Below are 17,897 nucleotides of genomic sequence, written 5' to 3' on the forward strand. Positions count from 1 at the left end.
CAGGTATCCTGAAGCTATTCCCCTTAGGTCGACTACTGCCCCTGCAGTAGCCAAGGCCCTCATTGGTATCTTTACCAGAGTGGGTTTTCCTAAGGAGGTGGTGTCTGACAGAGGTACCAACTTCATGTCAGCATACCTAAAGCACATGTGGAATGAGTGTGGAGTGACTTATAAATTCACTACACCATACCATCCACAAACTAATGGCTTGGTTGAGAGATTCAACAAGACATTAAAAGGCATGATCATGGGGCTCCCAGAAAAGCTCAAAAGGAGATGGGATGTCCTCTTGCCATGTCTGCTTTTCGCTTACAGAGAGGTGCCACAGAAGGGAGTAGGATTCTCACCCTTTGAACTTCTGTTTGGTCATCCTGTAAGGGGACCACTTGCTCTTGTTAAAGAAGGCTGGGAGAGACCTCTCCATGAGCCAAAACAAGACATAGTGGACTATGTACTTGGCCTTCGCTCTAGAATGGCAGAGTACATGGAAAAGGCAACCAAAAACCTTGAGGCCAGCCAACAGCTCCAGAAGTTTTGGTATGACCAAAAGGCTGCACTGGTTGAGTTCCAACCAGGGCAGAAAGTCTGGGTTCTGGAGCCTGTGGCTCCCAGGGCACTCCAGGACAAATGGAGTGGCCCTTACCCAGTACTGGAGAGGAAGAGTCAGGTCACCTACTTGGTGGACCTGGGCACAAGCAGGAGCCCCAAGAGGGTGATCCATGTAAACCGCCTTAAGCTCTTCCACGACAGGGCTGATGTCAATCTGTTGATGGTAACAGATGAGGATCAGGAGGCAGAGAGTGAACCTCTCCCTGATCTTCTGTCATCAGACCCAAAAGATGGTACAGTAGATGGAGTGATCTACTCAGACACCCTCTCTGGCCAACAGCAAGCTGATTGTAGGAGAGTCCTACAACAGTTTCCTGAACTCTTCTCCTTAACCCCTGGTCAGACACACCTGTGTACCCATGATGTGGACACAGGAGACAGCATGCCTGTCAAGAACAAAATCTTTAGGCAGTCTGACCATGTTAAGGAAAGCATCAAGGTGGAAGTCCACAAGATGCTGGAATTGGGAGTAATTGAGCGCTCTGACAGCCCCTGGGCTAGCCCAGTGGTCTTAGTCCCCAAACCTCACACCAAAGATGGAAAGAAAGAGATGAGGTTTTGTGTGGACTACAGGGGGCTCAATTCTGTCACCAAGACAGATGCTCATCCAATTCCAAGAGCTGATGAGCTCATAGACAAATTAGGTGCTGCCAAATTTCTAAGTACCTTTGACTTGACAGCAGGGTACTGGCAAATAAAAATGGCACCTGGAGCAAAAGAAAAGACAGCATTCTCCACACCTGATGGGCATTATCAGTTTACTGTTATGCCCTTTGGTTTAAAGAATGCCCCTGCCACCTTCCAAAGGTTGGTGAATCAAGTCCTTGCTGGCTTGGAGTCCTTTAGCACAGCTTATCTTGATGATATTGCTGTCTTTAGCTCCACCTGGCAGGATCACCTGGTCCACCTGAGGAAGGTTTTGAAGGCTCTGCAATCTGCAGGCCTCTCTATCAAGGCATCCAAATGCCAGATAGGGCAGGGAACTGTGGTTTACTTGGGCCACCTTGTAGGTGGAGGCCAAGTTCAGCCACTCCAACCCAAGATCCAGACTATTCTGGACTGGGTAGCTCCAAAAACCCAGACTCAAGTCAGGGCATTCCTTGGCTTAACTGGGTATTACAGGAGGTTTGTGAAGGGATATGGATCCATTGTGACAGCCCTCACTGAACTCACCTCCAAGAAAATGCCCAAGAAAGTGAACTGGACTGTGGAATGCCAACAGGCCTTTGACACCCTGAAACAGGCAATGTGCTCAGCACCAGTTCTAAAAGCTCCAGATTATTCTAAGCAGTTCATTGTGCAGACTGATGCCTCTGAACATGGGATAGGGGCAGTTTTGTCCCAAACAAATGATGATGGCCTTGACCAGCCTGTTGCTTTCATTAGCAGGAGGTTACTCCCCAGGGAGCAGCGTTGGAGTGCCATTGAGAGGGAGGCCTTTGCTGTGGTTTGGTCCCTGAAGAAGCTGAGACCATACCTCTTTGGGACTCACTTCCTAGTTCAAACTGACCACAGACCTCTCAAATGGCTGATGCAAATGAAAGGTGAAAATCCTAAACTGTTGAGGTGGTCCATCTCCCTACAGGGAATGGACTTTATAGTGGAACACAGACCTGGGACTGCCCATGCCAATGCAGATGGCCTTTCCAGGTTCTTCCACTTAGAAAATGAAGACTCTCTTGGGAAAGGTTAGTCTCATCCTCTTTCGTTTGGGGGGGGGTTGTGTAAGGAAATGCCTCCTTGGCATGGTTGCCCCCTGACTTTTTGCCTTTGCTGATGCTATGTTTACAATTGAAAGTGTGCTGAGGCCTGCTAACCAGGCCCCAGCACCAGTGTTCTTTCCCTAACTTGTACTTTTGTATCCACAATTGGCAGACCCTGGCATCCAGATAAGTCCCTTGTAACTGGTACTTCTAGTACCAAGGGCCCTGATGCCAAGGAAGGTCTCTAAGGGCTGCAGCATGTCTTATGCCACCCTGGAGACCTCTCACTCAGCACAGACACACTGCTTGCCAGCTTGTGTGTGCTAGTGAGGACAAAACGAGTAAGTCGACATGGCACTCCCCTCAGGGTGCCATGCCAGCCTCTCACTACCTATGCAGTATAGGTAAGCCACCCCTCTAGCAGGCCTTACAGCCCTAAGGCAGGGTGCACTATACCATAGGTGAGGGTACCAGTGCATGAGCATGGTACCCCTACAGTGTCTAAACAAAACCTTAGACATTGTAAGTGCAGGGTAGCCATAAGAGTATATGGTCTGGGAGTTTGTCAAACACGAACTCCACAGCACCATAATGGCTACACTGAAAACTGGGAAGTTTGGTATCAAACTTCTCAGCACAATAAATGCACACTGATGCCAGTGTACATTTTATTGCCAAATACACCCCAGAGGGCACCTTAGAGGTGCCCCCTGAAACTTAACCGACTATCTGTGTAGGCTGACTAGTTTTAGCAGCCTGCCACAAACCGAGACATGTTGCTGGCCCCATGGGGAGAGTGCCTTTGTCACTCTGAGGCCAGTAACAAAGCCTGCACTGGGTGGAGATGCTAACACCTCTCCCAGGCAGGAATTGTCACACCTGGCGGTGAGCCTCAAAGGCTCACCTCCTTTGTGCCAACCCAGCAGGACACTCCAGCTAGTGGAGTTGCCCGCCCCCTCCGGCCAGGCCCCACTTTTGGCGGCAAGGCCGGAGAAAATAATGAGAAAAACAAGGAGGAGTCACTGGCCAGTCAGGACAGCCCCTAAGGTGTCCTGAGCTGAAGTGACTCTAACTTTTAGAAATCCTCCATCTTGCAGATGGAGGATTCCCCCAATAGGGTTAGGATTGTGACCCCCTCCCCTTGGGAGGAGGCACAAAGAGGGTGTACCCACCCTCAGGGCTAGTAGCCATTGGCTACTAACCCCCCAGACCTAAACACGCCCTTAAATTTAGTATTTAAGGGCTACCCTGAATCCTAGAAAATTAGATTCCTGCAACTACAAGAAGAAGGACTGCCCAGCTGAAAACCCCTGCAGCGGAAGACCAGAAGACGACAACTGCCTTGGCTCCAGAAACTCACCGGCCTGTCTCCTGCCTTCCAAAGATCCTGCTCCAGCGACGCCTTCCGAAGGGACCAGCGACCTCGACATCCTCTGAGGACTGCCCCTGCTTCGAAAAGACAAGAAACTCCTGAGGACAGCGGACCTGCTCCAAGAAAAGCTGCAACTTTGTTTCCAGCAGCTTTAAAGAACCCTGCAAGCTCCCCGCAAGAAGCGTGAGACTTGCAACACTGCACCCGGCGACCCCGACTCGGCTGGTGGCGATCCAACACCTCAGGAGGGACCCCAGGACTACTCTGATACTGTGAGTACCAAAACCTGTCCCCCCTGAGCCCCCACAGCGCCGCCTGCAGAGGGAATCCCGAGGCTTCCCCTGACCGCGACTCTTTGAACCTAAAGTCCCGACGCCTGGGAGAGACCCTGCACCCGCAGCCCCCAGGACCTGAAGGACCGGACTTTCACTGGAGAAGTGACCCCCAGGAGTCCCTCTCCCTTGCCCAAGTGGAGGTTTCCCCGAGGAATCCCCCCCTTGCCTGCCTGCAGCGCTGAAGAGATCCCGAGATCTCTCATAGACTAACATTGCGAACCCGACGCTTGTTTCTGCACTGCACCCGGCCGCCCCCGCGCTGCTGAGGGTGAAATTTCTGTGTGGGCTTGTGTCCCCCCCGGTGCCCTACAAAACCCCCCTGGTCTGCCCTCCGAAGACGCGGGTACTTACCTGCAAGCAGACCGGAACCGGGGCACCCCCTTCTCTCCATTCTAGCCTATGTGTTTTGGGCACCACTTTGAACTCTGCACCTGACCGGCCCTGAGCTGCTGGTGTGGTGACTTTGAGGTTGCTCTGAACCCCCAACGGTGGGCTACCTTGGACCAAGAACTGAACCCTGTAAGTGTCCTACTTACCTGGTAAAACTAACAAAAACTTATCTCCCCCAGGAACTGTGAAAATTGCACTGTGTCCACTTTTAAAACAGCTATTTGTCAATAACTTGAAAAGTATACATGCAATTTTGATGATTGGAAGTTCCTAAAGTACTTACCTGCAATACCTTTCGAATGAGATATTACATGTAGAATTTGAACCTGTGGTTCTTAAAATAAACTAAGAAAAGATATTTTTCTATATAAAAACCTATTGGCTGGATTTGTCTCTGAGTGTGTGTACCTCATTTATTGTCTATGTGTATGTACAACAAATGCTTAACACTACTCCTTGGATAAGCCTACTGCTCGACCACACTACCACAAAATAGAGCATTAGTATTATCTATTTTTACCACTATTTTACCTCTAAGGGGAACCAGTAACCTTTGCTTTTTCTTGTCAGTTGTGACTGCTGCTCAAACCAAGAACTTGATTGATGCTGGAGTTGATGCTTTAAGAGTGGGGATGGGCAGCGGCTCTATCTGTATCACACAAGAAGGTAATTGTTCTTTTTAACGCAAATTACAATGTATATTCAAATGTTTACTTCAGGTTTTTGTACAGAGATTTTGCACATTTGCTTTTGTAGTGCTAGTCTGAGGTAAGGATCCACTTCACTAAGGGCAACTCTGCTAGATATGTATGTTGTACTTTTGCTTATGAGCTCATAAATGCAGTAGAATTCCCAGTGATTGGGATACACTGCTATACAGTGCTTGTTTCTGCCTCACGATCACTTACAAATTACCAGACCTCAGATAACTGTGATTGTACGTATATGCGCGCAGTATTTTTAGCGCAAATCTATCCGAAGGGTGTAGAGGAGCACTTTACAGAGAACAACAATCAGTCAATAAGTGAAATAAGAGGTAGCTGGATGTCGATGGTGAATGCATTGCAATGTCATGTTTAAAGAGATGTCTTCAGCTCTGTCATAAATTGGAGAAACGTTTGGGTAGTTTTGTTGCCAATGTGGATGTTCAAGTCCATTTTGGGTACATAAATGAAAAAATTCTGCTGCCTTGTGTTTTTTTTTCTTTTTCTTTTTTTTCTTTTTTACACTTAGTCTGCCATGTTATGGGTGTGCTGAGAATGATCAGCGATGGTGAGCTTGTCCGTGTATGTGCCATGCTGGTAATGATGGCTTTGTAAATGTTGCAGGTTGGCGGGGGTGGCAGTGGAGGTCCATCAGGATGGGAGTGATGTGGTACAATTTTTCATGTCCTGGATGAGACAATCTAGGCTTCGTAATGCTCTTGGATTTGGTGTAAGAGGGAGGGGTTTGGATAGAAAAAAGGAATGTGGGAGGCAATGGAGTATGGCATTTCCACCATCCAGATGCAGGATTGAGAGCTTGAACAGGCTGTCATCAACATGTAATGATTGAATATAAATAGATCTTGAGGTTTATTTTAAAGATGGAATAGATATATTGATTCCATATTTTGTCTAGGTGCATTTTTAGATCTGTCAAGGATGTATGACAAACTTGTCAAGCTGAGAATGCTCTGTAGCCCAGTCCACAGATATGAACAAGGTTCTTAACTTGGGTAACTGTTTCTGGTGGATACTCTATCGAACCACAGATTCCTCACCTTTGAGTACCCCTGCAGGTGTTAGACTGGAACCTTCTTCAGTAGTGCTTTTGTGCTCTGGTAGGTGGCACTGTGATGCTCAGCCTTTGCTCCTTACCCCCTGGAAGTGACAGCTAGAAGCTCCATCCCTGTGCATCATTATCAGTTTCTTATTACCCTTTTCTGGGCCCTCACGAAAAGAACATGAACAGTTGTTTGTACCAGTGTGCTTGGGACCATTTTAGATATTTAAAGAGACCACTCTAAAGAACGGGATGTATAAGGGTGGTAGGGGATCTGTGATTAGTGTTCACCCGAAGAGCTTTACTGAGGGTAAGTAACTTGTTATTCTGATGGATATGTCTAATGACACCTTCCTCACCTTAGAATACATCAAAGCAGTACCTCCCCAGGTGGAGATTCTGTAGAGTGGACTCAAACCAAAATGTCCTTCACCAACTTGGTGAAGTGTTTTCTGGTCAGACATGGTCCCATGCAGTTGTGCTTCATGAACATATGCACAGACATCCATGCCGCAGCCTGGCAGATGTCAAGGATAGGTAATGGTGAGCCAAGGCGGTGGTAGTGGTGGAATGGGCTCACTCCTTCCAGGGCTGCTTCTTGGCCAGTGCTTAGCAGATCTTGATGCAGAAGACTCCACCTCTAAGTTCTGCTTCTGCACAGCCTTCCTTTGTGTTCTTTTTTTTATATAGGTCAACTCAGTTGCCATCTGTCTTCACACATGTAGGTGTACAATGCGCAGATTTGGAAGAAGAATCCTACCATGTTGACTCCACAAGAATATCTACCCGAAAAGGCAGCCTGATTAGAAGGCAAATGCATATGCCCCACAGTTCAAGGTACCACAAGCTTCCTGCCCAACCTGGAGCCACTAGGAGTACTTGGACCCATTTGTTGATCTTTTACAGAACACTGGGCAGGAGAGGCAGGAGCGATAAGCTGTATAGGAGTCCTGTTTCATTCCATTTGGAGTGCACGGCCTAACCAGTGTTCTTGCTGAAACTTGATAGCTAAAACTTTCAATATTGTGAGTTCTCTACAGTGGCAAAAACATATAGTCCGAGTTATCCCTGCTTTTTGAAGATGGCGTGCAGCACTTTTAGATGTACTCTGCTCTTGTGATCTGCCAGATACCGCCTACTCATCGTATCTGCTCTGGCCTTTTGGGACTCTGCTGTAAAGGATCTAGCACTCCAACCAATTCAGAGGCATGGATTCTCCTAGAACAGGTCCATACTGTGCCGGGTTAGGTGAAATACTATATGGTGGTTGTGGTTTTTTTGGGAGGACGTGCACCAGTCTCCCCTTGATGGACTATAGGAATGCCTTCAAAACCAGGTGAATGGCCTGTAACAATAGATTGATGACCAGCATCTTTGGAGACAAGTCCTCTGGTCCCCACCTCCTTCAGATATCTTCCCCAGGTTAGAAGGGATGTCTTGGTCTGCTGTGGGTGGGAAAGGGACTGGCCACTAGGAACATCTCATACTCACATCCACCACTGCAGTACTGTCCCTGCCAAAGTTTAGATGACATCAGTCAGGTTTCCTTCATGCTGAGCCCATTGGAACTGCAGATTTGGACCATGCACAGACGAGGAGGAGTATGCAGTAAGCTAAGCGGTTTAGACGTCTGAGCTGCTCACTGTACTCTGGGAGTGAATCTGAAACATCGGAATAGGAACCTTAGGTTCGATGGCATCTGTCGCTGTAGATACGCATGTTTTGCAATAGCTCGCCATCTGGTGTTGGGCCGGAGTGTTACAAGTTGTTTTTCTTCGAAGAAGTCTTTCGAGTCACGGGACCGAGTGACTCCTCCTTTTGTGTCCATTGCGCATGGGCGTCGACTCTATCCTCGATTGTTTTTTTTCCGCCATCGGGTTCGGACGTGTTCCTGTCGCTCCGAGTTTCGGAACGGAAAGATAGCTAAATTCTGAAGATTTTCGTCGGTATTGTTGCGTTCGGGATCGGCGTAGTTAGATTCAACACCGCATCGAAGATCGAATTATCTCCGGTGCCCTTCGGGGTAGTTTTTCGATCCCCCGTCGGGGCCTGGTCGGCCCGACCGCGTGCTGAAGAACGCCGATGGAACGGACCCCGTTCCGTTTCTGTCCCAAATGCCACAACAAGTACCCCTATACAGACCAACACTTGGTCTGTAACCTGTGCCTGTCACCTGAGCACAGTGAAGACACCTGCGAGGCCTGTCGTGCGTTCCGGTCCCGAAAAACACTCCGAGACCGTCGAGCCAGAAGACTTCAAATGGCGTCCGCGCCGACAGCCCACCGAGAGTTCGAGGAACAAGAAGAGGAAGGTACCTTCTCGATCCACGAATCGGACTCCGAGGAATTCGATGACCCACAAACCGTGAGTAAGACGTCAAAAACAACACATAAGAAGATTGACAAGGCCCAGGGGACGCCACTGCCACCAGGCCATGGCTCGACCCATAAATTCGGTGACCGACCGTCGGCACCGAAAAAGGCCCAAACAGTGCCGAGACAGTCCGACTCCGGTCGAGACACCGGTACGCAGCCTTCTCGGGACCGAGAAAGTGCTGGAGACAAGCATCGACACCGAGATAGCGGTGTAGACACGGCTCGACGCCGAGACAGCGGCACCAACGAAGATCGACGCCGAGAGGTTTCGGCCCCGAAAAAAAAAGTCAGCTCGGAGCCGAAAAAAGATGCAGACAGGGTTTCGGTGCCAAAACAACCTGCAACCGACCCAGTTTCAGGCTCTTATACAGAGGAGCATTCACTAACCTCCCAAATGCGAAAGCATAGGTTAGAGGAAGAGCTGCAATCTACCGATGTAGACCATACGCAAAAGCGTATCTTCATACGGGAGGGAACAGGGAAAATAAGCACCCTTCCCCCTATTAGAAGAAAGAGAAGACTGGAGTTCCAAACTGAACAAACACCACAAACAAAGGTGGTGAAAAAGGTTACTCCACCACCCTCTCCTCCACCTGTAATTCACGTCTCACCAGCACAAACTCCATCACATTCCCCAGCTCACACCACCATGAGCCAGGGTGACCAGGATCAGGACGCATGGGACTTATACGACGCCCCAGTGTCAGATAACAGCCCGGAGGCATACCCTACGAAGCCATCTCCACCAGAAGACAGCACTGCGTATTCTCAAGTGGTGGCTAGAGCAGCACAATTTCACAATGTAAGCCTCCACTCAGAACAGGTCGAGGATGACTTTTTATTCAACACCCTCTCCTCCACCCACAGCTCCTACCAAAGCCTGCCTATGCTCCCTGGGATGCTCCGGCACGCAAAAGAAATTTTTAAGGAGCCGGTCAAAAGTAGGGCAATCACACCAAGAGTGGAAAAAAAGTATAAGGCGCCCCCTACAGACCCTGTTTTCATCACTGCACAGCTGCCACCAGATTCCGTCGTTGTAGGAGCAGCTAGGAAAAGGGCCAACTCCCACACATCTGGGGATGCACCACCCCCGGATAAGGAAAGCCGCAAGTTCGATGCAGCTGGAAAGAGAGTCGCAGCACAGGCTGCAAACCAGTGGCGCATCGCCAACTCTCAAGCACTACTTGCGCGCTATGACAGAGCCCATTGGGATGAGATGCAACACCTCATTGAACATCTACCCAAAGACCTACAAAAAAGGGCAAAGCAAGTGGTTGAGGAAGGTCAAAACATTTCAAACAACCAGATACGCTCCTCCATGGACGCAGCAGACACAGCTGCAAGGACAATTAATACATCCGTGACCATCAGAAGGCATGCATGGCTACGAACGTCTGGGTTTAAACCAGAGATACAGCAGGCAGTTCTCAATATGCCTTTCAATGAAAAAGAACTGTTCGGTCCAGAAGTGGACACAGCGATAGAAAAACTTTAAAAGGACACGGACACTGCTAAAGCAATGGGCGCACTCTACTCCCCGCAGAGCAGAGGAAACTACGGCACCTTCCGCAAGACACCCTTTAGAGGGGGGTTTCGGGGTCAGGCCACACAAGCCAGCACCTCACAGGCAACACCGTCCAGTTACCAGGGACAGTACAGGGGAGGCTTTCGGGGCCAATACAGAGGAGGGCAATTCCCTAGGAATAGGGGAAAATTTCAAAGCCTCAAAGCCCCAAAACCCCTGCAACTAAGCAGTGACTCACATGTCACTCATCCCCTCCACACAACACCAGTGGGGGGAAGAATAGGTCATTATTACAAAGCATGGCAGGAAATCACTACAGACACTTGTAGCAATTATCCAACATGGTTATTGCATAGAATTTCTACAATTCCCTCCAAACATACCACCAAGAGCACAACATTTATCACAACATCATTCCGAGCTCCTGGAGACAGAAGTTCAAGCACTATTGCAAAAGAATGCAATCGAATTAGTACCAAACACACAAATAAACACAGGAGTTTATTCACTGTACTTCTTAATACCAAAGAAGGACAAGACGCTAAGACCAATCCTAGACCTCAGGATAGTAAACACATACATCAAATCAGACCACTTTCACATGGTCACACTACAAGAAGTGCTACCATTGCTCAAACTACACGACTACATGACAACCTTAGACCTCAAAGACGCGTATTTCCATATACCAATACATCCATCGCACAGGAAATACCTAAGGTTTGTATTCAAAGGAATACATTACCAATTCAAAGTATTGCCTTTCGGTTTAACAACAGCACCAAGAGTCTTTACAAAATGTCTAGCAGTAGTCGCTGCACACATCAGAAGGCAGCAAATACATGTATTCCCGTATCTAGACAACTGGCTAATCAAGACCCATTCGTTATCAAAGTGCTCACACCACACAAATCAAATCATACAAACCCTCTACAAACTGGGGTTCACCGTCAACTTCGCAAAATCAAACATCCTGCCGTGCAAAGTACAACAGTACCTAGGAGCCATAATAAACACAACAAAAGGAGTAGCCAGTCCAAGTCCACAAAGAATTCAAAACTTCAACAACATCATACAACGCATGTATCCAACACAAAAGATACAAGCAAAGATGATATTGCAACTCCTAGGCATGATGTCTTCATGCATAGCCATTGTCCCGAACGCAAGACTGCACATGAGGCCCTTACAACAGTGCCTAGCATCACAATGGTCACAAGCACAGGGTCACCTTCTAGATCTGGTGTTAATAGACCGCCAAACTTACCTCTCGCTTCTATGGTGGGACAATATAAATTTAAACAAAGGGCGGCCTTTCCAAGACCCAGTGCCACAATACGTAATAACAGATGCTTCCATGACAGGGTGGGGAGCACACCTCGATCAACACAGCATACAAGGACAATGGAACGTACATCAAACAAAACTGCATATAAATCACCTAGAACTGCTAGCAGTTTTTCAAGCACTAAAGGCTTTCCAACCAATAATAGTTCACAAATACATTCTCGTCAAAACAGACAACATGACAACAATGTATTATCTAAACAAGCAAGGGGGGACACACTCAACGCAGTTGAGCCGGTTGGCACAAAAGATATGGCATTGGGCAATTCACAACCAAATTCGCCTAATTGCACAGTTTATCCCAGGGATTCAGAATCAACTCGCAGACAATCTCTCTCGAGATCACCAACAGGTCCACGAATGGGAAATTCACCCCCAAACTCTGAACACTTACTTCAAGATCTGGGGAACACCTCAGATAGACTTGTTTGCGACAAAAGAGAACGCAAAATGCCAAAACTTCGCATCCATATACCCACACAGGCAGTCCCAGGGCAATGCCCTATGGATGAACTGGTCAGGGATATTTGCCTACGCTTTTCCTCCTCTCCCTCTCCTTCCTTATCTGGTAAACAAACTCAGTCAAAACAAACTCAAACTCATATTAATAGCACCAACTTGGGCAAGGCAACCCTGGTACACAACGCTGCTAGACCTATCAGTAGTACCACACATCAAACTGCCCAACAGACCGGATCTGTTAACTCAACACAACCAACAGATCAGGCACCCAGATCCAGCATCGCTGAATCTAGCAATCTGGCTCCTGAAATCCTAGAATTCGGACACTGACAACTTACACAAGAGTGTATGGAAGTCATAAAGCAAGCCAGAAGGCCATCCACCAGGCACTGCTATGCAAGTATGTAAGGAAATGCCTCCTTGGCATGGTTGCCCCCTGACTTTTTGCCTTTGCTGATGCTATGTTTACAATTGAAAGTGTGCTGAGGCCTGCTAACCAGGCCCCAGCACCAGTGTTCTTTCCCTAACCTGTACTTTTGTATCCACAATTGGCAGACCCTGGCATCCAGATAAGTCCCTTGTAACTGGTACTTCTAGTACCAAGGGCCCTGATGCCAAGGAAGGTCTCTAAGGGCTGCAGCATGTCTTATGCCACCCTGGAGACCTCTCACTCAGCACAGACACACTGCTTACCAGCTTGTGTGTGCTAGTGAGAACAAAACGAGTAAGTCGACATGGCACTCCCCTCAGGGTGCCATGCCAGCCTCTCACTGCCTATGCAGTATAGGTAAGACACCCCTCTAGCAGGCCTTACAGCCCTAAGGCAGGGTGCACTATACCATAGGTGAGGGTACCAGTGCATGAGCATGGTACCCCTACAGTGTCTAAACAAAACCTTAGACATTGTAAGTGCAGGGTAGCCATAAGAGTATATGGTCTGGGAGTCTGTCAAACACGAACTCCACAGCACCATAATGGCTACACTGAAAACTGGGAAGTTTGGTATCAAACTTCTCAGCACAATAAATGCACACTGATGCCAGTGTACATTTTATTGTAAAATACACCACAGAGGGCACCTTAGAGGTGCCCCCTGAAACTTAACCAACTGTCTGTGTAGGCTGACTAGTTCCAGCAGCCTGCCACACCAGAGACATGTTGCTGGCCCCATGGGGAGAGTGCCTTTGTCACTCTGAGGCCAGTAACAAAGCCTGCACTGGGTGGAGATGCTAACACCTCCCCCAGGCAGGAGCTGTGACACCTGGCGGTGAGCCTCAAAGGCTCACCCCTTTGTCACAGCCCAGCAGGGCACTCCAGCTTAGTGGAGTTGCCCGCCCCCTCCGGCCACGGCCCCCACTTTTGGCGGCAAGGCTGGAGGGAACAAAGAAAGCAACAAGGAGGAGTCACTGGCCAGTCAGGACAGCCCCTAAGGTGTCCTGAGCTGAAGTGACTCTAACTTTTAGAAATCCTCCATCTTGCAGATGGAGGATTCCCCCAATAGGGTTAGGATTGTGACCTCCTCCCAAGAGGGTGTACCCACCCTCAGGGCTAGTAGCCATTGGCTACTAACCCCCCAGACCTAAACACGCCCTTAAATTTAGTATTTAAGGGCTACCCTGAACCCTAGAAAATTAGATTCCTGCAACTACAAGAAGAAGGACTGCCTAGCTGAAAAACCCCTGCAGAGGAAGACCAGAAGACGACAACTGCCTTGGCTCCAGAAACTCACCGGCCTGTCTCCTGCCTTCCAAAGATCCTGCTCCAGCGACGCCTTCCAAAGGGACCAGCGACCTCGACATCCTCTGAGGACTGCCCCTGCTTCGAAAAGACAAGAAACTCCCGAGGACAGCGGACCTGCTCCAAGAAAAGCTGCAACTTTGTTTCCAGCAGCTTTAAAGAACCCTGCAAGCTCCCCGCAAGAAGCGTGAGACTTGCAACACTGCACCCGGCGACCCCGACTCGGCTGGTGGCGATCCAACACCTCAGGAGGGACCCCAGGACTACTCTAAGACTGTGAGTACAAAAACCTGTCCCCCCTGAGCCCCCACAGCGCCGCCTGCAGAGGGAATCCCGAGGCTTCCCCTGACCGCGACTCTTTGAATCCTAAGTCCCGACACCTGGGAGAGACCCTGCACCCGCAGCCCCCAGGACCTGAAGGACCGGACTTTCACTGGAGGAGTGACCCCCAGGAGTCCCTCTCCCTTGCCCAAGTGGAGGTTTCCCCGAGGAACCCACCCCTTGCCTGCCTGCAGCGCTGAAGAGATCCCTAGATCTCCCATTGACTTCCATTACAAACACGACGCTTGTTTCTACACTGCACCCGGCCGCCCCCGCGCCGCTGAGGGTGAAATTTCTGTGTGGGCTTGTGTCCCCCCCCGGTGCCCTACAAAACCCCCCTGGTCTGCCCTCCGAAGACGCGGGTACTTACCTGCAAGCAGACCGGAACCGGGGCACCCCCTTCTCTCCATTCTAGCCTATGTGTTTTGGGCACCACTTTGAACTCTGCACCTGACCGGCCCTGAGCTGCTGGTGTGGTGACTTTGGGGTTGCTCTGAACCCCCAACGGTGGGCTACCTTGGACCAAGAACTGAACCCTGTAAGTGTCTTACTTACCTGGTAAAACTAACAAATACTTACCTCCCCTAGGAACTGTGAAAATTGCACTAAGTGTCCACTTTTAAAACAGCTATTTGTGAATAACTTGAAAAGTATACATGCAATTTTGATGATTTGAAGTTCCTAAAGTACTTACCTGCAATACCTTTCGAATGAGATATTACATGTAGAATTTGAACCTGTGGTTCTTAAAATAAACTAAGAAAAGATATTTTTCTATATAAAAACCTATTGGCTGGATTTGTCTCTGAGTGTGTGCACCTCATTTATTGTCTATGTGTATGTACAACAAATGCTTAACACTACTCCTTGGATAAGCCTACTGCTCGACCACACTACCACAAAATAGAGCATTAGTATTATCTATTTTTACCACTATTTTACCTCTAAGGGGAACCCTTGGACTCTGTGCATGCTATTCCTTACTTTGAAATAGCACATACAGAGCCAACTTCCTACATTGGTGGATCAGCGGTGGGGTACAAGACTTTGCATTTGCTGGACTACTCAGCCAATACCTGATCACACGACAAATTCCAAAATTGTCATTAGAAATTGATTTTTGCAATTTGAAAAGTTTTCTAAATTCTTTAAAGTCCTGCTAGGGCCTTGTGTTAGTCCCTGTTAGCAGTTCTTTTAGAGTTTAAAAGTTTGTTAAAAGTTTGAATTAGATTCTAGAACCAGTTGTAGTTTCTTAAAAAGTATTCCAACTTTTAGAAGCATAATGTCTAGCACAGATGTGAATGTGGTGGAACTCGACACCACACCTTACCTCCATCTACAGATGAGAGAGCTAAGGTCACTCTGTAAACTAAAGAAAATAGCAATGGGCCCCAAACCTACCAAAGTACAGCTCCAGGAGCTTTTGGCAGAGTTTGAAAAGGCCAACCCCTCTGAGGATGGCAACTCAGAGGATGAAGATAGTGACTTGGAGGGAAATTCCCCCCCTCCAGTCCTACTTAGGGAGAGCAGGGCTTCTCAAGCCCTGACTCCACAAATAATAGTCAGAGATGCTGGTTCCCTCACAGGAGGGACCAACAACTCTGAGATCACTGAGGATAACTCCAGTGAAGAGGACATCCAGTTAGCCAGGATGGCCAAAAGATTGGCTTTGGAAAGGCAGATCCTAGCCATAGAGAGGGAAAGACAAGAGATGGGCCTAGGACCCATCAATGGTGGCAGCAACATAAATAGGGTCAGAGATTCTCCTGACATGTTGAAAATCCCTAAAGGGATTGTAACTAAATATGAAGATGGTGATGACATCACCAAATGGTTCACAGCTTTTGAGAGGGCTTGTGTAACCAGAAAAGTGAACAGATCTCACTGGGGTGCTCTCCTTTGGGAAATGTTCACAGGAAAGTGTAGGGATAGACTCCTCACACTCTCTGGACAAGATGCAGAATCTTATGACCTCATGAAGGGTACCCTGATTGAGGGCTTTGGATTCTCCACTGAGGAGTACAGGATTAGGTTCAGGGGGGCTCAAAAATCCTCGAGCCAGACCTGGGTTGACTTTGTTGACTACTCAGTGAAAACACTAGATGGTTGGATTCAAGGCAGTGGTGTAAGTAATTATGATGGGCTGTACAATTTATTTGTGAAAGAACACCTGTTAAGTAATTGTTTCAATGATAAACTGCATCAGCATCTGGTAGACCTAGGACCAATTTCTCCCCAAGAATTGGGAAAGAAGGCGGACCATTGGGTCAAGACAAGGGTGTCCAAGACTTCAACAGGGGGTGACCAAAAGAAAGGGGTCACAAAGACTCCCCAGGGGAAGAGTGATGAGACAACCAAAACTAAAAATAGTAAAGAGTCTTCTACAGGCCCCCAAAAACCTGCACAGGAGGGTGGGCCCAGAGCCTCTTCACAAAACAATGGGTACAAGGGTAAAAACTTTGATCCCAAAAAGGCCTGGTGTCATAGCTGTAAACAGCATGGACACCAAACTGGAGACAAGGCCTGTCCCAAGAAAGGTTCCACTCCAAACTCCCATCCAGGTAACACTGGTATGGCTAGTCTCCAAGTGGGATCAACAGTGTGCCCAGAGCAAATCAGGGTCCACACTGAAGCTACTCTAGTTTCTGAGGGTGGGGTGGATTTAGCCACACTAGCTGTCTGGCCGCCTAACATGCAAAAATACAGACAGCAACTCTTAATTAATGGGACTAGAATAGAGGGCCTGAGGGATACAGGTGCCAGTGTCACCATGGTGACAGAGAAACTGGTTTCCCCTGGCCAATACCTGACTGGAAAATCTTACACAGTCACCAACGCTGACAATCAGAGAAAAGTACATCCCATGGCAATGGTTACTTTAGAATGGGGAGGGGTCAATGGCCTGAAGCAGGTGGTGGTCTCCTCAAATATCCCAGTGGACTGTCTGCTTGGAAATGACCTGGAGTCCTCAGCATGGGCTGAGGTAGAACTAAAAACCCATGCAGCAATGCTGGGTATCCCTGAACTGGTGTGTGTGAAAACAAGAGCACAGTGCAAGGCACAGGGTGAAAAAGTAGAGCTGGAGTCTGGAAAAATGGCCCAGCCTACCAAGAGAACAGGAAAGTCAGTTGGGAAACCAACTGCAACACAGCAAAAGAAAGGGAACCTCTCTTCTCAGGAAGAAGTTCTGCCCTCTGAGGGAACTGAGCCTTTGGAGCTTGAACCTTATCAGGTTGAGCTCTTAGGCCCAGGGGGACCCTCAAGGGAGGAGCTGTGTAAGGGACAAGAAACCTGTCCCTCTCTTGAAGGCCTTAGGCAGCAAGCTGCTGAAGAGTCCAAAGGCAAGAAAAATGGAACACATAGGGTCTATTGGGAAGATGGACTCCTGTACACTGAGGCCAGAGACCCCAAACCTGGTGCCACTAGGAGAGTGGTAGTGCCTCAGCTGTTCAGAGAGTTCATCCTAACATTGGCCCATGACATTCCCCTTGCTGGACATTTGGGACAAACCAAGACGTGGGAGAGGTTAGTCAACCACTTCTACTGGCCCAATATGTCCAACATGGTTAAGGAGTTTTGCCTCTCCTGCCCCACCTGTCAAGCCAGTGGTAAGACAGGTGGGCATCCAAAGGCCCCCCTCATTCCACTTCCAGTGGTGGGGGTTCCCTTTGAAAGAGTGGGTGTGGACATAGTTGGTCCACTAGAACCTCCCACAGCCTCAGGAAATATGTATATCCTGGTAGTAGTGGATCATGCTACCTGGTATCCTGAAGCTATTCCCCTTAGGTCGACTACTGCCCCTGCAGTAGCCAAGGCCCTCATTGGTATCTTTACCAGAGTGGGTTTCCCTAAGGAGGTGGTGTCTGACAGAGGTACCAACTTCATGTCAGCATACCTGAAACATATGTGGAATGAGTGTGGAGTAACTTATAAATTCACTACACCTTACCATCCACA

The 17,897-nt window shown here is 48.5% G+C and overlaps 1 protein-coding gene across 1 annotated transcript in view; it reads left to right on the forward strand.

Moving 5' to 3' along the window:
* Positions 1–17,897, forward strand: part of IMPDH2 (inosine monophosphate dehydrogenase 2) — a 357,093-nt gene that overhangs the window by 99,039 nt on the left and 240,157 nt on the right. Inside the window, exon 9 of the mRNA XM_069206199.1 lies at positions 4,980–5,075. Within this exon, the coding sequence (XP_069062300.1) occupies positions 4,980–5,075 (96 nt within the window). The remainder of the gene's footprint in view (positions 1–4,979; positions 5,076–17,897) is intronic.

Source organism: Pleurodeles waltl, chromosome 9 (assembly GCF_031143425.1).
Source record: "Pleurodeles waltl isolate 20211129_DDA chromosome 9, aPleWal1.hap1.20221129, whole genome shotgun sequence".
Classification (NCBI taxonomy): Eukaryota; Metazoa; Chordata; class Amphibia; order Caudata; family Salamandridae; genus Pleurodeles; species Pleurodeles waltl.